Below are 21,067 nucleotides of genomic sequence, written 5' to 3' on the forward strand. Positions count from 1 at the left end.
ATGTTTTCTTGACAAAGGAAATGAGAGGCTTCCAAAATAAGAATACTAATTCTTCCAGCATGAATTCCTTTGATGTTGTTGAATACAGCCTCTTACTTTATACAAGTGTATTGGATGAGAATGTACAGCATGGCTAATATAATTAATCATTTAAATCACGACAGCATCTGAGCCCAGTTGAGTTACCAGAATGCATTCAAATAAATCAGTATTGTAGAATCCAATGGACTTCTACAATGGAATTAATTAAAGCAGTGCAGTTGTATAAATTGCATAGCCCTTTTTGTGAGGAAGCTGCTTTAGGAAATGTTTTTTTGTGGTTGTTTTGTTTTTAAACCATTCTTTGTGTAGTATTTTGTGGAAAGCAGTTTGCTTTTTATGGGGATTTTTATTTCTCTGAAGCATCTGTGCATATTGTATGTGTGCATATCTGTGCATATATATATAACTGCTTTTGCAGTTTTTATCGTAAATTGTGTGCTTTGAAAGTACATCTTATTTTTTCAAATTCTAGGAAATTTTAATACCTAGTTTGTTGCATGTATATCAGACTCCACATAATTGTCTTTATTTTTACATGTGTAGAAAGGTACAAACTGCAGGTGAGGTAACCCTTTGGCCCAATTCATTGAATACAGTGTTAGTACAATTTAGTAAAGAAAAGCATTTGTGTTTAGTTCTGTAAGTAGATCTAGTTGGCTTGATTACTGGCATTAAACAGTATGATTTGCAATGTGGATATTGCCAGCGTATTTCAGCAGCAGATAAGGAGAATGTGCATTGAATATTGTTGCTGGGCTTTTAAGTGCAGCACTTAAAATAGAGTTGAGACGTAATGTCATTCTGTGGAATTACGTCCCCTCTCTGCCATCGCATCTCAAAACATAAAAAGAATTTCCTCATTACTTCTACCTTCCCTTCTTCTCTCCCACACATACACACCCTTCCATCTAGATGGGTATTTTATTCAGCAAGCTCAAAACTTTCTTTTATCCTGGCATCATTTTTTACTCTTTTTGCTCTAGGACATTGAGTCACTGATGTCGGAGGGAAACAAATCACGAACAGTTGCTGCAACCAACATGAATGAAGAAAGCAGCCGCTCTCATGCTGTATTCAACATTATAGTGACTCAGACACTTTATGACCTGCATTCTGGTGTATGTATTTCTGATGGTTAATTTACAAAGTTGTAGTGAATTCTTCTTCTTTCTTCTGTTCAGCCACTGAATGTTCTCAGTTTGTTTTGAGCAGCAATCAATTAAAAGAAGCAGCTTCTCCATTGCTATCCAGCTGCATGCTTTTGTAGATATATCACTAGTATCACTTAATATGGGCTAAAGCTCTAAAGACACACATGGCCTACCATTTTACTGCTGAAGGTGCCTCAACTCTCAAGACTGTTTAACCTGCTTAAGTGCCACCATGTCTCAGAGTTGAGTTGCTATATGATATTATAGTATCTCTGCATTTGACCTGAAGTGGAGAGAAAAACATGTTTGCTCTCTTGATTTGTTCATCTTTCATGTCAAGACTTTAGCTTGGCTCACCATTTTTTGTTTGGTACGCATACATGATTTGTTTAGCTCTGCAGCTGCCTTTAATGTTGTGGGGTCTGGTAATCAAAGTAAAATTGGTGAGAATGTAAGATTGAGAGAACACTGGAAGAGGGAGGAAGCACACCAGATAAAGCAAAAAGTTGGATCACTTCAAGATTATATTGTCGCTGTTAAACCTGTCTTTGGTGTTAACTATTGCTGACGTTAATATGTTTTAATGACCTACTGTGCTGGTGAAGTTATTGACATTACCACATGGCTGATTCACCTTCATTAGTGGTTCAGCCCTTTAGTATAGTGTATGAGTGACTCTTAAAAGACTAAGAACTGTGAGAATTACTTCTGTCATATCTTGAATTTGATAGCTTAACCCATGCTATTATGGACAGCAGCGTAATTATGCTAATATCAGACACATTAGCATTTTGTGCTCAGGTTTCTTAGCTGTTTTTCTCCCCCGTTTGATTTGTGCAGAATTCTGGAGAGAAGGTCAGCAAGGTCAGCTTGGTGGATTTGGCTGGTAGTGAAAGAGTGTCCAAAACAGGAGCTGCAGGAGAACGTCTGAAGGAAGGCAGCAACATAAACAAGTAAGACATTGGCGTACACAGGTTGCAAACCTTAATCTTGTAAGAACAACCACTGTTTCCTTGGCCTCCTGTCTCAGTGTGCTTGTCGCAAGTCGGTTCAAATGATATGCCTAGCCAGAAGCAGTTAATATATCTCTTTCAGTTGCTCTGTACTGAACACCATGTGTTTTGTTACATTGGCATAGGGATCCTGATTCATACTTGACTCAGATGAGAGGTATATGAGTATTATCTGGAAAAAGTGACAACAGCACTCTTTAATTAGGCATATACCTTTTGTGATTCATTTATACACCCTGTCCCCAGGCTTATGTGTTTGTCTCATCGTATGCTCAAGGAATGCAAAGTTGCAGAGTTGAATGGCTTTGTTCCAACATGTATTAAAATATGTAAGAGTATAATTCACAGTTTAAGAAAACCAGACCAGAATGAAGCTATTTAAGTTTAACATTGCCTTGGGCATTTGTACTCAAGCGATGACAAGTTTCAAGGCACTTTTTTTACTGTAGTTACTGTGTTGTTACCCAAAAGCAAGAATATAGCACAGTATCACTACTGTCTTAAACACGCTATTTTTTTCCTGAGAAAAAACAAAAAAACAAAACAAACAAACAAACAAAAAACACAAAAAACCAGTTCAACTGTAACATTAAAAGCTACACATTTTGCAACATGTTAAAATTAAAATTGAAAAATTCATGGTATTTTAATCTAACAGTGATAGCAAAAGTGTGTTTGAACTGCATTCATGCTTAAAATGATTTTCAGTTACCTTGTTTTAGAGTTTGAACATGCTTGCTCTTTATAGCATAATTTCTAATATATTATGTATTTAATGCATCAGATCAGTAGCCATGTTCTTGTAAGTCAAAATTATATGGTCCTGTTGGTCTAATGGCAGGTATCAAACCTTTACCCTGTGGGATACTAGTTAAATTCAGATTGATTTTACTAGAAATTGTATTTGTCTTTTGCATAAACAAAGGCAAAATTGAACGTTTCCTGTTAATTCTTGGGGAAAAAATCAAATGCCAACTTTCCCAACAGCTATTAAGAAACTCCAAATATAGTTCTAGATACAGAAAGACTTCTTTTGTTTTAATTGTTATTATTTTTTTCTAATAGGATGTTTACTTGTTAGTAAGCTTCTAAGGCAGTAATGCAGTAAGGGAAAGTTGTTTTGCCCATGCTGCAGGTGCAAGGACCAGATCTCTCTATAAAAGATATTTTAAAAAGATAGGTTGACAGCTCTACTTTTTCCCATCAATTAAGTTACTATATGGTATAAATCTGTATTACCTCAGTCCGTTTAAAAAGTATTCTGTGTGTGAAATCTCTTTTGGAACTGGTAGGCAAAAGAGAATTCTTAGTGCCGTGTCTTTTATTAGACTTTTGCTGTTACTTGGAACTTTAATGAAGTCTGACTTTTACTGGAAGCCTCAAAATTGGTATGCGTGTTTCATCAGACTGGTTCTTCACAGAACATTGTGCACGATCTTCTTTTGGGTAATGTGTATGATGTTCCCTTAATAGGGAAGGGCAATAATCTTTTATGGAGTAATATAGAATACTTAAACCATATACCTTGCTATGTCAGCTCCTGGTTTTTCATTTTTATTCTTTTATAAAAATGCAGTAACTTGGATTGGTAGCATGCGCTATATTTAATGAGATCAAAACCAGAGCTGCTATAATTACATGGCAAATAAATTTGCCGCTTGTACTACATTTTGTTGCCTTGAAGAAGAATGGGCAAATAACATACCTATTTCTGTATTTACAAGTCAGGGAAAATGTGCGCTCAGCTGTGCATACCAAAACTACGTAGTGTGACATTCAGCCAGTCTCTGTAGGTTTCTCTGCTGTTTGTTTCTTCATGAAACCAATCTAAGACCGCAGTAGCTGCTGCCTCAGTCCCATGGCTTGCCCTACTGCAAACTCTTTTGTATCTTGGGACAGCACGTTGCAGAGGGGAAGCGGTGGATTGCTCTCCCGCTTACTGAAACAGCTGAGAGTTGTTATTTTGTTAATGGCTCTGTGAAGTTGTCATAAAGATAACTTCTCTTTTTTCTCGGAGCTGATATGAAGTTGCCTTGGGTCATGAAGTGGTGCTGGGTGTCCGCTCTTTATTATTGAGGTCCTTGGGGGACTTGCCATAACTCATAAGAAAGCTGGATGTGCTTGTCGCTCCACAGGATGTGTTGGTTTCCTATACTGAGTGGAGAAACACGGGTGCTTAATAACTTTGCGGTGTAGTTGAAGAATTCCTAAAGTACAATAGCAGGAGAAAACAGAGTAAGCAAACTGTACATTCGTGTCTAAGAAAAATAAATTGTGTGAACAGTTTGTAATTTTAACTGATTAGTGAAATCATAGCTATTGTCATTTTAACTTGAGAATGCCAAAAGAAATATTTTAAAGGGTAGTGGTAGGGTGGGATGGAATGGTTTGGGACAGGACTGCCTCCAAGCTGTTTTTAGGGAGGGCTTTTATATTCAAAGGGCTAACTAATAGAAAAAAAGGATTCTGTTTGCTTAAGAATTTGGAGGAAAACTGTACAGAAGTAGCTTGAATTGCGGTCATTTAGGGACAGTTCTTCCATGTGGTAAGGAAGCACCACCTGCCCTTGAATGCTGCTGACACAGGCCCTTGTTGGGAGTGTGGAAGTTTCCAGCCACAGAGGAGCAAAGGCAGCCTGGTCACGCTTGAGGAAAAGGGTCAGGGAGAACAGAAAGTGTGCAGAAATTACACTTTCCCATGGTCTTGCACTATGTAAGCTCACTGTTTTTTTCTAACTGCCTCAGTCTTTTGTGTGCTATTTATTGGCTTAGGCCTCTTGGTTGATTCATTAGGTGTAAGTCGTTTGAGATAGGATCAAAGTAATGACAGATCTCTGATGCATCATCCAGCATAAAGCAATGCAGCCGCTGAGTCCTGTAATTATATGGTGCAGCCATTTCTTTTAGGACTTTCCTTATAGTCTTTAAGCAGCTTTGTATTATGAAATCTCATGTAGCATACTTGAAGTACTCTAGTTTGGTTTTTACTGCAGATGTTAATGGTCTTAATATAAAATCAGTATTTTATTATAACTCAGGAGCAAAATATTATCGCATTGTTTAATCCTGTGTCAGTGAACTGTTGCTTATAATTTCCTGTTTATTAAAACAGTGCCTGTAACTAAGAATTGGTGTTGCAGCCCTGTTGTGAAGTAGATGTCAATGGTGGGCCTTTTAGGATCCCTGTTCTTTCCATCCCCTTGCCCCTCGGAGTGAAAAAATGTCCTTTTCTCCCCCCTCCCCCAGTATTTTGGCTTTGCTTTTCACATTTTGTCTCATTTAAGGAGGACAAGAGGAATTAGAGGCAAATAAGCTGGAGTCGTGTTTTTTTTTTTTCTCTTACATCTTTTTTTTTTTTTTGATTTTTTTAATTTTATGCTTCTTGAAGGTGGACTTCACTGGGACTGTGTTGTCAGTGCTTTTCAGTTGCTCTGTGGGAGGTTGCTACAGAGCAGCATACAGCAGCATCCTACTGTTTGTTCTTGCATGTTTAGCACGCTGTCTTCCCAATCTGTGCAGAAGAAAGATGGGAGACAAAAACCAATTCTCCCTCCCCCAAACCTTCCGGAGTTGTTAGGCTTTTGTTTGGGCAACAAACTAAAATCGACTGTTCTTTTTGCTGTGAATTATTCAGACAGACTTTAGAAAGGTATCCTTCAGACAAAGTTTCAAAATAGAGGGGTTGCTTGGAACATTGGATTGATGAGGCTCTTCTCAAGTTTCTTTCATTTTTATTCTGCTTTCAGCTCTCCACTACCTTCTTACCATTTTGTTTCCTTGTGTGTTGCAATATGAGGTATCTGTGGTGACATACGTAACGGTTCTTGTTACCTTGCCCTCAGATGTCTTCTTTGAAATATTCTTGCAATATTTTTGTCATTTACGAAATGTTGCTTCAGAAGCATTGAGGCCCTTTTACAATACTGTGCAAACACTGTCTAAACACCAACTAAAATAGTGCTCCTACTTTGAAAACACCCAACAGGATGGAGTGGAACAGTAGAACCAAGGTTTTATTTAACTATCTAATCGCAATGCTAAAGATTTCCTTGGTAGTTATGGCCAATTATCCAGCTACTCTTTATGAATATGATGGGCCAGTATGCTCTTGAGCTTGTGTTGTCAGTTTTACAACCCTTCAGGCATCTGTTTAATGTTCTCAGGCTCCTGAACCAGCTCATTATCTTAAACATACTCACCCCAAGAGCCCCGATGTCATTTAACATTTACACAGGATTATATAACAATTGGAATATATAATGTGTAGGTGCTTTGCAAAGATTGCTAATACTTGCACCTGTTGGTAGAAGTGGTACGTGTACCACAGTGAACAAGTTCTTATTTTCTTCACTATTCTAGAGTGGTTTTGGGGATGTGGTTGTCTGCTAAGCAGTTTGGGGGGCCTTTTCTTTTCTCATGCTTGTGTTCCTGCAACACTTCTGTAACTGGAAGATTATTTGGTCTATTCCGCTCCTCTCTGCTCCCCATAAAAGATTCAAGTGAAGCACCACCTCTATTATAAGTCAACCCCTTTGTCATGGGACTTCCTTCTCAGTCTCTTCTGATGAGCAGTCTTCCACTATCATGTGATGGCTGCTTAGTTGCTGGTTCACCTGCCAGACTAGTTCTTCTGTGCCATAGCTGGTGTTATCTTGAGGTTGCCTCCTTAGGGGTAGGGAAATGTTCGGTTTTAGTCAGTTGTTAAGCTAGTGCTCTTAAAACATTGTTCCTAGATACAGGGGGTTTCGTCCTGCGCTGCCAGCCCTGCCTCATAATAGTGTCATGAGGCAGTGTCCAAGATGGAAGGCTTTTTAGTCTCTGAGGAAAGGTAGATGTCTAATCTAAGACAGTAATTGTCCCTGTACTGAAGTGGTCTGCTTTACACTTTTCAAACTATTTCAAATACATGAATATTTCAACTTAGTCTTTCTGGAACTTGGTCTGAGCACCAGATGAGATGAAACACTGTAGTTATCCATATATTGTTCCAAATATGTAACTTTAATAGATAAATTGCCTTGTTTTGATCTCCTATGGTCATTTCCAGCTTAAATTATTCTATAATATTTTCAAAATTAAATGTGAACCTTTGCACAGCACAAATTAAACTCTTCTCTGTGTATTATTAAATATACTTTTGGAATATGTGTTCAAAGCTGTTCTGCTGTGTTGCCTTCATAGATCCCTTTCAACACTGGGGTTGGTTATATCATCGCTTGCTGATCAAGCAGCAGGAAAAGGGAAGAGTAAGTTTGTGCCTTACAGAGACTCTGTACTCACTTGGCTTCTCAAGGTAATTCATACTTTCTGTTCATCATGTTCACAGACTGTCAGCTTAATAGGTTCTAGCATACCTCTGTCTACTTATGGGCTTCTCTTTTATTTTAAAGAAATGAGCTAAGAAGGTCATAGCTACAAATTATTCCAAGTTTTTTAACTTTGTTAATTGTATGTAAAGTCCTGTTTGACATATTTTCAGTTACATTGGAATTTAGGCTGGTGGGGGTGGTTGGAAATGTTTATGGATCACATTGGTTTATTTCCATCCAGACTATGTATCAGTGTCTAAACAGCCTAAGATTTGTATCTTAAGTATCTCTGTAAAGACATTGTATAATCTCAGAACAGTTTTTAATCCTCAATTTTATGTGGATGTACTCTACAGGACAATTTGGGAGGAAACAGCCAAACTGCCATGATAGCCACAATTAGTCCAGCAGCAGACAACTATGAAGAAACACTCTCTACTCTGAGATATGCAGACAGAGCCAAAAGGATAGTTAATCATGCTGTGGTGAATGAAGATCCAAATGCTAGGGTCATCAGAGAATTACGAGAAGAAGTTGAAAAATTGAAAGAACAGCTCTCGCAAGCCGAGGTAACATTATTCATGTTACCGTGTAAATGGAATTACCTGAGGAAATGTCAAACTTCGTCTGGAAGACTTGGTTTATATTTAAGTCTTATAAAACGAGGAAAGAAAGGGTCTCTGCTTGTGTTTTTTTTTTAATAATTAACCTTGTTTCCTGAAATAGATCCAACATAATGTTTGCTTATTTTTAATAACTTTTAAGTGAGGACAACATTGTACAGGTGGTGATTCATCTCAGAATGGAATGTCCTTGAAGAACTTCATATCAAGCAGTAGATGATGCAACACAGATAAGAGTGACGGTACAACTTCGTTGTGTAGACTTACTAGCAGAATTATTATTTTTTTAATTGGTGGACTAGATACTGCTCTGATGTCAAATGGAAAAGTGTGAAAAGCTGTAAATCTGGTATTGGACCACAAAATATATGTGACATTTCTCTCTTTGACATTTGTGAAAATCTATCAAGAATTGTTAAAACTGCAACACCAGAACCATCAGTAGTCTAGTGGCTGGAGAGTTAACAGTGTGTGATTGCTGCATATCCTAGATAAATGTTTCTAATTGGAGCAAAAAGTATCAGGATAGGAGTACTTTTGGTGGTATCTGGGGAAATTAGGCACTGCACTGTAGGAAAATTTATTGATATTTTCAGGCAAAACATAGTAACTGTGGGAAAAAGAACATGGAAGTATGTCTGAAGCTAAATTTTTGTGGTGTTTAAACTTTACATTCATTTAAGAAATACTGTTGCTTATAGGAACAGATCCTTACAGACTGGAATTGGAAAATCTCCCTTAGGAGAAAGGAGCCATTCACTTTTTTCCTAAATGAAAATCTATTCTAATTCCATATTTTAAATCGGAAAATATTCTTGTAGTCTGTTCTTAGTTTTGTTGATAGACTGTGGCTGAATACAATCCATAGGAAGGTAGGGAGCACTCCAAATTTTACTAATTCTTTTAAAAGCTTTTTCTCTTCTTCCACCTCTGTTGAAAACAATTGTATAAACCTATGTGCCCGCCTGTTGAGTTGTTATTTGGTGCTGAATGTTTTCAAGCCCCTTGCTTTTGTTTCCTATTGTGAAACAAGAAGCCTGTGTTAGCTCCAGAGTATGCCTCCCTTAAGATATAATCAACAATGTCAGTCTTGAAAGCCTTAATGAAACTCTAGGAAAGGTTTCAAAAGCAAGATAGAATGGAAAGCTAAACATCAAGAGGAATTTGTATTTGAAACTGCTATTGGAAGAAGGACATTAGCGTTGAGCTTCAGGTGATTAAGAGTTATTAAATGCTCAGATTTTTTTATACAGACACTGAAGCTTGAGTGGCCAGCCCTGAAGATTTTGTTGGTCTGCATAGTTCCATTACCCTCTGAGGCACTAGGTAGATCTTCGTCTGTTTCAGATCTGAACCTATTTTATGTTGATTCTGTCCTCTTCCTTTGCAAATGACCTGTTTCTTCACCTTCTGCCATGAAAAACCTGGGAAAATAGTCAAAACCTATCCCATACCTGCAGCATTTCATATTCTGTTGGCTGTATTCAGTTTCCTTGTTTAAGCAGCTGTTGCAATGTGAAGTGTACCTTAAAGTTTTGCTAATTTCTATATTTTAGGCCATGAAGGCACCGGAATTGAAGGAAAAATTAGAAGAATCTGAAAAACTAATAAAAGAGCTAACAGTAACCTGGGAAGAAAAGTTAAGGAAAACAGAAGAAATTGCACAGGTACTTCAAAAATTTTGAGGAGAAAAGGCCAGAGTACAAGTCAGCTGAATTTCATGAGCTTTGGTTGGCTATGCTGTTTTTACCACCAGTTATTTTGAATTTCTCTGGATTTTTCCTTTGCTCTGCTCTCCGTTTCCTTTCACAGTCTAAATTTCTGTATAGTAAATGTAGTTATGTCATGGTATAACTGATAAAAGCTAATATTTGATTTTAAAATATAACATCAAAATACACTTCGGCTGTTCTTTTATTTATAAGACCACAGTGGGATCTTTAATAATTTTTCCTTGGAGTGACTAAGAAAATCAAGAATTCCAAAAGGATCAGAATTTTGGGCAGTACTTGTGTTTACATTTGCCATTGTTTTTTGTGGCTTCTTAACTAGAGAAAGAAAATGAATTTGCTTCTTATTATCATATTTGAAATAAGACTTGAGTATTTTGATCTATTTTTCCATAATTTCCACTGTCTATAGCTTGGAGAAGGAGTATTGTTGGCTACCTTTCCTAGTCTTAATGTAGCAGATGCATGCTTTGGTACAATCCCTGTTAAACAAATAAACAGGCACAAAAAAAAAGTAACCTAACTGGCCAAACCAAAACCAAGCAAACAAAAGAACAAAACTGTACAAGAGCAAAAGACATGCATGACCAAGTAGATGGTTTAGCTGAATTAATAACAACACTGGAAAAGGTTGAACCTAAACTAAGGCATGCTCTTTCCAAAATTATTTGTGACTGATTATCTTTGTAGTCATTGCAATTGAGATTAGTTTTTAGCTAACACAGAGGTTCAAGGCCACATTGTATTATGTATGAATACCTCTGATAAAATCATTAGGGCAGATGTTTGAGGATTAGGTCTAACCTTTTTTGTTGGTTTATAAAAATAAATTCTATTAAAAATAAATTTGACCGTTGTCCTAAGTTCTATTTTTTGTTGTAGCTATATGAAGAATGCATGTTAATCTTCAGTTTTAGTTGCTCTGCTTTTATTTACTTGACGTACTTGTCTCTACATATTGCAGCAGGCAAGGTTAGCCTATTTTTGTGCTTGCAGGAGAGGCAAAGACAGCTAGAGAGCATGGGTATTTCCCTAGAGTCTTCAGGTATCAAGGTCGGAGATGACAAGTGTTACCTGGTGAACCTGAATGCGGACCCTGCACTCAATGAGCTTTTGGTTTACTACTTAAAGGTAACAATGAAACCAGAATGTATATATAGAATGAAAGGATGCTTGTTTGTTGTTTTGAATTTCTGGTTCAATTTGATATTCAGAGTGTATTTAGATTGTTAAGACTAGTTGCAGTAAAATAAGATAGGACTCCTGCTGTTCAGGCTTACATTTTCCCTTGCAGTTCAGCTTTACCTAATTGATCTCCTGCTTGCCAACAGTGGAAGAAGTGTTCAGTATGTACCAGCATTGAGATAAATTCTAGCTTTTCTGGGCAGAATTGCCTTTTGGACTAAAGAGCATTGCTTCTTAAAGTAAGAGCATGACATATAATGCTTCTTTTTATTAGTGAGTTGAGGATTTCCTTAAATATTCAATGAGTTAAGTGTGAAAGGAAGATGTTTATTAGTGTTCGGTAGGAATAAACATAGGCTTCAATGACAGAAAAAGATTTAAAAAAAAGAGGGGAAAAAAAAGCTCTGTTAAAAATGAACAGAAATGTGTTTTCCTACTGCCACTGTCTTTCATATTATTCAGTTTACCATAGTCTTCATTTCAGAATGAAATAGTTTCAAATGCATACTTAATCGGACAGACTGAGTAGGAAGTATATTGGAAGGGTGAGTTCTTTGTCAACAAGATAGAAAAAACTTACCTGTCTACTTTGTGGTTACTTTTCTGCTTCAGTAGTTGAGATAACGCTTCCATATATGAACAACAGTAAATAAAGTACAACTTCTATAACAACATCAAAGTAAAGTGTTTCAGTGGAATTTACAGTATGGCTTGAAATTATGTGGAGATTAGTATGCTTAGTTGAGTTGCTATATAGCTGTGTTCTGAAAAGCAGCCAACTCCATGCACCTTGTTTTACTATCCGTGTTATCCTTTGTCCCGTATGGCTGTATGACATGGCTTGTTTTCTTCACTATATGCATTTATTGTTTATATGCAAGCATTGTCTTGGAATATTTTAAAAACAGAATTTGTGTATCAGCTGCTTTATTTTGCTTTATCTAAAACTGTAGGAAGATAAAGTGCAGAACAGGAGAACAGTTTATGCATGACCTCAAATCTGCTCAGTGTAGTCTCAGTGCTTCAGCTAATATTGTCTTAGTTATATAAACAGCAATAGCTTGCTTGTCTCTTAGTAACAACTTATTTTCTAGGATCACACAAGAGTTGGTGCAGATACCTCTCAGGATATACAGCTCTTTGGTATAGGAATCCAACCAGAACACTGTGAGATTGATATTGCTTTAGATGGAGAAGTTACACTCACACCAAAAGAAAATGCAAGGTAAGGAAGATCAGCAGTGCTTATACCAGCAAATATTTGCTTTTCATTACCAAAAGATAACTTGCACATATCTTTATTTGGTAGAGTCAGAAATATCTTACTTTTTGATCAGTGAGTAGCTGCAGTATAAGAGACTTAGATATTTAGATGGTGAAATACAGAGATAGAACTGAGATTTCCCCACACGTGTACACCCACACGCACCACTGCATCATAACGGGCTATCAGTAGTTTGGCTTAGAAGAAACCACCACAAGAAGATATTCATTAGGAATGAGGGACCATTGCTTGGCTATGTCTTGGTTGGTAACAAGATGGCTGAGCTGCTGCTGGCTATCCCAACCCTGTGATGGTTGGTTCTTGATGTGGGATGATAAACTTCACCTCTGAGTAGTTCCTGTTATAAAGCTCAGTATTTTGTGAGAAAATAGGTGTTTTAAAGATCCAAAGACTACAATTACTGTTGTGTCTATTAAATATGCAGTGTGAAGTTACATTTCTCCTTTTCTTTCTGCTTCCTTCGTTTAATAACTTGTTGTTTTGGGGGGCACTGTGGGTTCTTGGATGGAATTCTAAGTGTCTTTATCACTTCATTTCCATTGACACGTGATAAGCAGTACCATTGTCCTAACTAATGGTCTTTACTGCTTTTCTGAAATCTGAATATCTAAATGTCTAGATGTTATAAGAATGAGGAAAGTTTGAGACGTTTAAAAAAATCCACAATCTGTTTCATTCTGGCTTGAGTGAAATACCTTTTAGCATTTGCATTCTTGTTCTGCAGCCTACAGTGCAAAATTTCAAACAGATGGGATTCAAACTTGTGATAGAGTTACCGTACTGGAAATCAGTCATTTTGACTGGCAAGGACAAAGGCACATGTCAGTGGAAAAAACATATAATACTTTTTGTTTTACTTGTGCCTGACCTGCAGTGCTTAAATCAATGTTCTTAAAATATTTGTCAAGAGAAAGCTAGTTACAAGAATTTCTTTGCAAAAAGGCTTTTTAAATCAAATGCTTAAATGTTTGTGTTGTCTTATTTGAGACAGCTGAATTCAGAACACTGCATCTGAAAAGGCATTTGTTTTACCTAATTTTTTTCCCTTTCAAATAAACTGTCCTGCTTTGTGACTCACATGCTCCATTTTTCCGATTTTGGGATTTAATTACAAAGAAACATAAAAGCACATGTAGCAATACACCAGATGGTCACAAAAAATATAAGTTTGTTAATAATACAGACTCAGTTTGTTGAGAGAATGAAACTTGGAGCTGTTTTTTTTTTATGCTTGAATGCCTTGCATGCTAACAGTATATTTTACAATTGTGTTGACTAACCTATATCTTCGAGAGCCTTATCAATAGGATTTGTATGCAACCAATTTACAGACTGTTTATAAGAAACAGGCAGTGACCCAGTTTGAGAAATTGGCATTTAAAAAAAAAAAATTACAACTAAATGCAACCTTGTCTGTGTGCTTACTGATGAGTTGCAACAACCAGAGCTGGAGGGGAAAAGGGGTTTCGTGTTTAGTTCTGATGGTAGAAATCAGTCTAGTAATTTTCCCGTTGATACTTTGATGAGAACCTATCTGATTTGTGCATTATGTGATACAAATCACTGTCTGTAGGTGTGAGAAACAGTACATCTTATAGGTACTTTTCAAACTTTCAGTCTTAGGATTTCACTGAAGTTGATTTTTTTTTTTCAGATCCTGTGTAAATGGTGCACTGGTATGTTCTGTCACTCAGCTATGGCATGGAGATAGAATATTATGGGGAAACAACCACTTTTTTAGGTAATAGTTTATCTTTATTCTCTAGCGTTATTAAATTCAATCTGTTTTTCCTTCCACTGTTCTGCGTAAGCTTTTTAGAAACTAATTTTTTATTTTTACACAGAATCAATTTACCAAAGAGGAAACGACGGGATTGGCTGAAAGACTTTGAGAAAGAAGCTTTGTTAGGAGAACATGATCTGGATGCAGCCAGTGAAGCTTCTTCAGAACCAGACTACAATTATGAGTTTGCTCAAATGGAAGTTATTATGAAGACACTGAATAGTAATGGTAAGGGAATTGACAGATAAGTCCAAAGGTTCTTTTGGATTGTTTAACAAATTCAGCATGGAAATTAATTTCTAGATTAAAAACAGGTGATACACTTACTATAGGGACTTTTGGAGCATTTTCAGCGAAAGATGTTTTACAGAAAAAATGTTAAATATATCCACTCACCCACTCCCTCAGGTATATCAGGATGTACCGTCCTGGTGGTCTTTGGTATTGTCATCCCTTATGAAAATTCTGGTCCCTGTATTAAGGCCTCTATATAAATATAAATATATGTATGTGTGTGCGTGTATAGAAGTGTGTGTATATACACACATATAAAAATATGAAAATTGAAATGCCAAATAAATGGTCAATGAGGTAAGAAGAAATTTCACCAACACAATTAGTAGTTGGTTTGTGCCCATGTGCCCAAATAAAACATGCAGTTTTATCTGTAAGTGTGCTGATCTTTATAGTGCAGCTGAATTGTAATCATGTGCCAGTCAAATCATCAAATCATCAGCTAAGTCCTTCTGACCTCTAGCTTTAACAGGTTACCGCAGACAGAAAGGTGCTCCAGATATGTGTTTTATCCTTCCTTTTCTATTGAATATTACTGACACCATTTTTGCCATATTAAAAAAACACTGAAATCATAACAAACCTGTAGTCAAAATGTCAGCTAGCGTAATTTTTAACTCTGAAGTTATTTTTAATCTTAGTTTGTTAAAACCTACTTCGATGCCTTTTTTGGACAGTTATAGTGGATAAAATGCGATATATATAAAATAACGGTATGATACGTGGCATATATAAAATTTGCTATGTAAAAAACAGTATTGTATTTTCATGGTTTCCAAAAGGCACATCATGATTCAAGTGTTACAATATGGGAAGAAGAAATGATGAAAAACTTAGTGGACTACTTAGTGCTTTGTACAAGTTTTCTAACTATACAAAATTTGAGAGGCAAATGCCTTGGTTTTTGGTCTCTAACCAAAAAGATACAGTAGACAGTGTTTCATTTTTTTTCTGTTCTCCTTTCTTTGTGTCTCCTTTCTTTCGTACAATACCCACATTTTTCTTGGTCTCCTCTTAATCTTCCTCTCTTTTACTTTTGAGTACTATATGATCATTTTGTGTACTTGATTCTCTAGCAATAGTTTGCAGTTTTTTATGTTCTGGTTTTGATTTTAATTGAATTGCTTGTGTGAATGAGTTGCAGGGTCAGGCTCTTCAAGTTAACATGAAATTACTGTTCGATAACAGAGCCATTCAAGTGAATATGAAATTACTGTTTGATAACAGAATTATTCTCATTATGGTTCACTCATACCAGGAGACGAATTTCAGATGAATCTACCATCCTGGTGGTCTTCAGTGTTGTCATCCCTTGTGAAGATTCTGTTGCCTGTCTTAAGGCCCCAAACCATCCCGTATCTGTGCCAAAACTGGGACAAAGGTTTTGAACTCGATTGACTCATGCATGATACTGCTGGAGAAATTTGAAAGCATTCATTGATGCTTGATCTGCTTGTTACTAACTGGGGATTGAATAAACTACAGCAGTCAGCAATGAGATAGTGCTCTTTGAATTGAGGGTCACTTTTGATTTTGATATATTGTTGTCTAGCTGGTAGAAATGATTCTTTACAATTTTTCAAACATTTTTTTTTCATTTCAGTTCAGTGGGTGTTTCTGACTGTGGTCCAGGCCTATCTTGGTCTTAGTTGTTTTTTTTTCCATGTCTGCTCAAGGGCAGCGCAGACCTTCCTTTTCCATTAGAGCCGTTTCCTCCCTAAAGCACAGCAGATGTTAGCAGTCACACATCGCGCCATTTTAAAGACATCATAACCCAGTTATACTGCTTCTTGTCTCTTCTCCTCCCTCCCTCCCTCCCACATAGGCGTTGCTTAACTAAGTTGGAGTAGTAAGTGATAATAAAACCCTGACAAAACAAGAAGCCACAAGTATCACTGGATGATCTTTTGGTTCCAAGCTAGGTAGCAATTAAAGGTTTTGTTCTTGATGGTGTATCTAAATTACAATTTTTCTGACAGGCTTCCATTTTGTTGGGTAAGAAGTACAAAAGATTTGTTTCAATACCATTTATTTATTCTCCCTTAAAATGAAAAAAATAAATAAATATGGGAAAGGTAGAATAAATAACTAAATAACTGATACCTCTTAATTCTGTCATTCAGATTCTCTGAAAATACCCTGGGGGCGAGGGGCAGATGGACTGAAGCCTGTTAATTCTATCGTTTGTATTCTCTGATAAGCTTTGTTTGTTTTAAATTTGATATATAGTTATGTATAGGTATATACATGGGTTTGGGTTTTTTTCTTTCACAGCAGTGGTTTGATATAGCTTGAAGCAAGAGTTTTTCTTTTTTTTCGACCTTGATCTAGTCATCTATTTGAGAACAGTGACTTTCTTTCAATAAACAGCCTGGTTTCTCCAGAGTGCAAACATTAGATTTCAAAGCATGTAATCAGTTACAACAGTGTCACATTTTACATCTGGCTCCAAAGAAGCTCTGAGGAAAATGTGGGACTTTGAAAACAGCTGTAAAGAAGACATCCCAATTCTCCCCACCCCACATCAACACATTCACTTTCTTTGTGGGATTCTGTCAGATCTGCTTTGTACCACAAATTTGTGATGCTGGTCTAACAAGGATTTATTCTTGTATAGGGTACAGTGGTTAAGTAAAAAAATGTGATTGGGTTACACAGTTTCTCATTTAAGCAAACAAAAATTTATAGTTCAGGGTAGGGATTTTGATGAAGTTCAGCAAAGCAAGACTTTCACCTGGCTTGCTTAGAAAAAGGCACTCCCATGAAATCTTAAAGATTTTATTCAGCATTGTTATTATTGGATTAACAGATTCCTGATGTGAATTAAGTGAAGATACAGCAAGGTAATCAAGTGCTGTTCATCCTATGAAGAAAGTACATACTTTTGGCTAAGCGTTAATATTCTAACAGTTTGCAGAGAAGTAACTGCATGTGAATGGTCTTGTCAGGATCATTAAACTATTTCACCACATGACTTGGGACTTCTAACACTGCATGGAATTTACTGGGTGTTTGGCAAGCACTGGGCAGAATCTTCCCTGATTTGCCTTTGCATGAGGAATCCGAAATAGTGGACCATGGTGTTTAAATCTAGCTTTATCATCATTTACAGTTCTGAACTGTAAAAACTTGACTGTTGATTTTTTTTCATGTTCTAACTAGAAGTTTTATAATTCACACCATATTTTGCTTTTTCAGTATTAAAGGCTTTTTGTGTGTGTGTGAATCTCCTTCAAAAAGTAAACTGAAGACTCTGAAGTGTAAATTTACATTTTGCATTGCAATACAAGCACAACTCCCCTTTTCACTCCCAACAGTACTGAATTTGGTTGAAATTAGAAATTTTAGACTAGCTTGTTGCATCTTGTGCCAATTGTTTTCCGTGGTATAATATGATCCTGGGATAGCTGTAATTCTGTAAATCCAGGTGGCTGAAAAGATCACTGTTATTAAAGAACTCTGCTCCCTGACATTGGGGCTGGTCTTGGAGCAGTTTAGGAAAGTCTTGTCTTAATGACTCAGCCTTAGATTCATTTCCTGTGTTTCCAAACACAACAGAGGGCTTTAATTTCTTCCATGCCTGTTCTCTTTCTGCTGCATAATACTGATTTCTCAACTATTCTTATACATAGTTTAAACTGTTTTAGGGATTATACATTAAAACCTATGCACATGAAAATGACTGGCATTATGAGCCATCCTCGCTGTGAGTTAGGAGGAGGAGGATGGTGCAGGTCAAGACAAGTAACTTGGTTTGTATTCTATGATATTAGAGCTCATTTCAGGCAATTGCTTTTGTTGCATCGTCTGTTTAAAAGATAAAAAGAGCTAGCCATATTTCTGAGAATGTCACGTACTAAAAAGTACTGTTTCTGGTTATTTTAAGACACTTTTAGATCACTGCTTTGCTATTTGGTTGCTATTTATATTGATCGACTTTTAACTTCATGATTTGTAATTGCCATTTCAGTGGTATTTTGTGGTGGTGCCTTTGTATGAAGCCAGTGATTTCTTCCACTGACAGCTTGGGCAACAGTAGCAACTTATAATTATTGTTGTTTTCTGCTAGAGATAAAGATGTGCTCTACATCAATATTTCAGAAAGGTTGCTGAGGGGCTAATCCACTGTAGGAACAGAATCCTGAGGATCTTGTTTGTTCTTCTGGCATTTATAATATGAAGGACTTGTTTTGTAAAGTGACTTTCCTAAATATCCATGTATGTTAAAATCACAGACAGTAGGTTAGTTCAGCAAAATCAGTCTCAGCAGGTTTACTACTAAGTAAGTTGTTATACATTACTGGATATAGTAATGCTACATTTGTTCATAAAAATGCAAGGGATCTAGTTTTTGGGAGAGCGTATGTGCCTGTTACGGTGCCCAGCATACAGTACTGTTGGTGGATCTCCTATGGAACCTTTCATGTGAATCCTCTACTTGATGCTATAATAGCACAAATTTTCTTTCATGTAGGTAGCATTGTGGTATCAGGAAAACTTGCACAAAGTCTTAATAAGAGTGGATCTGGGTAGTGAAGGCAAAGTGACTCATAACTAAATCACACTGATTTTTTTATTTTATTTTATTTTTGAGAAGAAGACCCTAGTCTGAAACAAGGTGGTGCAATTAAATGTAGTTTTTTTTTTCTCCCTCCTTTGTGACAGTCTGGCCTCCTTAAAAGTCACAACATAATTTTATATGTATATATATGTAAAAAATTATATATATATTTATATACATATTTGCAAAATGGAAGAGATCACAAACAATTATTTTAAAGCTCAACATTTTTGTATTTGAAAATCCTGACAAGTCCTAGAGCTGCAAAGTTATTTCCTCTATCCACCCCTCCAGCTATGGAACTTCCTCCTCTCCCTTCCCTGTCTGGCACACATAATCAGCAATCTCTTAGGGCATGTGCTGTCACTCAAATATGTTCATCCAGATTGGTCCTTTTGCAAACCAGATTTTGGCTGTATTTAAGCTTTCAAACATACGTACATGAAGAAGAGATATGTGCTGGTAGTACATAGAAGCAGCTTATTCCACTGAATCGCTCTGTCAGAGGCACAGCCTGTCATTGGACCTAAAACCAGGAGCAGACCAAGTAATTCTTGTTTAATTTGAATGTAATTTAGTTTTAACTATTGCTGGCTGACACAAGCAGTTGTTGTTTCAGGACAGAGTATCCTAATGAGTATTTGCTCTGAGTGATACTGAGATGAAAAGTGCTTTGTAGTACTAAATGCAGAAGGCCCCTCCAGAATGTGCTTTGTCTGCTTCAGTGTTGTGAAGTTCATTGGCGCAATGCGATGCATGATCAGTTAGACAATTTGTCTCAGTTTACATCTGCAGCAATTCAACATGTCTCATTCTCTGCCAAAATGGAGAAAGTAAATTGCTTTTTACTTCCTGAAATCATTTCCTTCTCTGGTTAACATCATCTTCTCTCGTATTTTGCATTGTTTTCTTATTTTCTTACTGATTTGTTCCCTTTTTGATTTATTCTTTCTTTCCTACTGGGATTATGGAACATATTATAAATTCACAGTACCGAAGTATGCAGTAGAAGAGGGTCAGAACCATTGTTCTAGCTTAATTGCATGCCAAAATTTTTTCTTGCTTGGATTTATTTATTTAATTCAGTATTAATTTATTATTTTGGATTTTGTTTTTGAGGGCAACAGACATCCTGTGTTTGCAAAGATTCTGGGATATCTCGATTGCTGTTGCCATATAAATAAAGAAGGTGACATTATCTCACATTTTCTCACATTTTTCCCCCATTTTTTTTTCTTAGACCCTGTACAAAATGTGGTCCAGATCTTGGAGAAACAGTACTTGGAAGAGAAGCGAAGTGCTCTTGAAGAGCAGCGGCTGATGTATGAACGTGAGTTAGAGCAGCTACGGCAGCAGCTCTCTCCAGAAAGGCAACATCAGCATGGTAGTGAAAGACTGTCCTACACTGCTCAGACTGCACAGCAGAAACTAAATCTCTGGACAGAAGAGAGGTGAGAATGCTGGAGTTAAAACAAAAGAATTAATAAGAACTACAGAGGGTGAGCTCTAAGTGAAAGATGGGGCTTGAACAGTTTGTCAGAAAGAAACTATTTTTTTTTTTTTGGTAGAATTAAATTGCAGTACAAGATTTGCCTCCACCAAGATGTTAGGATTTTATTTAGCTGGCTCTGATCTGACAAGGGGCAGCTTTTGGGATCTGCTCACATTTTTGGGATCTGCTCACAGAGGCCACCCCTGCAGTTGCCTTGCTACCAAAACTTTTCCATGTAAACCCAATGCAAGAGTATACAATGAGAGCACAGTATTTTGCAATCTAAAATAAGAAAAAATATAAAAAAATTGTAATTAAGTTTTGTACAAGAGGATTACTTTATGTTTGAGAACAGAGTCAAACAGAGTATGTTTGAGCTGTTTAGGAAGAAAAGGCTTGCAATGAGGTGAAAAGTCAGCAACCTCTTTGTAAAGGAATAGCGGTGCACCTGAACAAAGCCCTGGTGAAAGATCATGATGTGATTTGCAGGGAAGGTTTAAAAAGCAGACCGGGAAGTTGTGAGTAGAGTTTGAGCAGCACATGTGCGTTTGCATCTTGACAAAGAGAGAAGCTTGCACTCAGTATCACTGGAGAGAGAAA

General features: G+C 36.7%; 1 protein-coding gene across 5 annotated transcripts in view; it reads left to right on the forward strand.

Annotated features, from left to right (window-relative positions):
- Positions 1 to 21,067, forward strand: part of KIF13A (kinesin family member 13A) — a 126,741-nt gene that overhangs the window by 72,195 nt on the left and 33,479 nt on the right. For all 5 annotated transcript variants that reach the window (XM_035549741.2, XM_035549743.2, XM_035549742.2 and 2 more), the window contains exons 8-17: positions 1,026 to 1,160; positions 2,034 to 2,146; positions 7,387 to 7,498; positions 7,871 to 8,083; positions 9,694 to 9,804; positions 10,864 to 10,998; positions 12,147 to 12,277; positions 13,992 to 14,078; positions 14,182 to 14,348; positions 20,216 to 20,426. In XM_035549741.2, the coding sequence (XP_035405634.1) occupies positions 1,026 to 1,160; positions 2,034 to 2,146; positions 7,387 to 7,498; positions 7,871 to 8,083; positions 9,694 to 9,804; positions 10,864 to 10,998; positions 12,147 to 12,277; positions 13,992 to 14,078; positions 14,182 to 14,348; positions 20,216 to 20,426 (1,415 nt within the window). The remainder of the gene's footprint in view (positions 1 to 1,025; positions 1,161 to 2,033; positions 2,147 to 7,386; positions 7,499 to 7,870; positions 8,084 to 9,693; positions 9,805 to 10,863; positions 10,999 to 12,146; positions 12,278 to 13,991; positions 14,079 to 14,181; positions 14,349 to 20,215; positions 20,427 to 21,067) is intronic.

Source organism: Cygnus atratus, chromosome 2, assembly GCF_013377495.2.
Source record: "Cygnus atratus isolate AKBS03 ecotype Queensland, Australia chromosome 2, CAtr_DNAZoo_HiC_assembly, whole genome shotgun sequence".
Classification (NCBI taxonomy): Eukaryota; Metazoa; Chordata; class Aves; order Anseriformes; family Anatidae; genus Cygnus; species Cygnus atratus.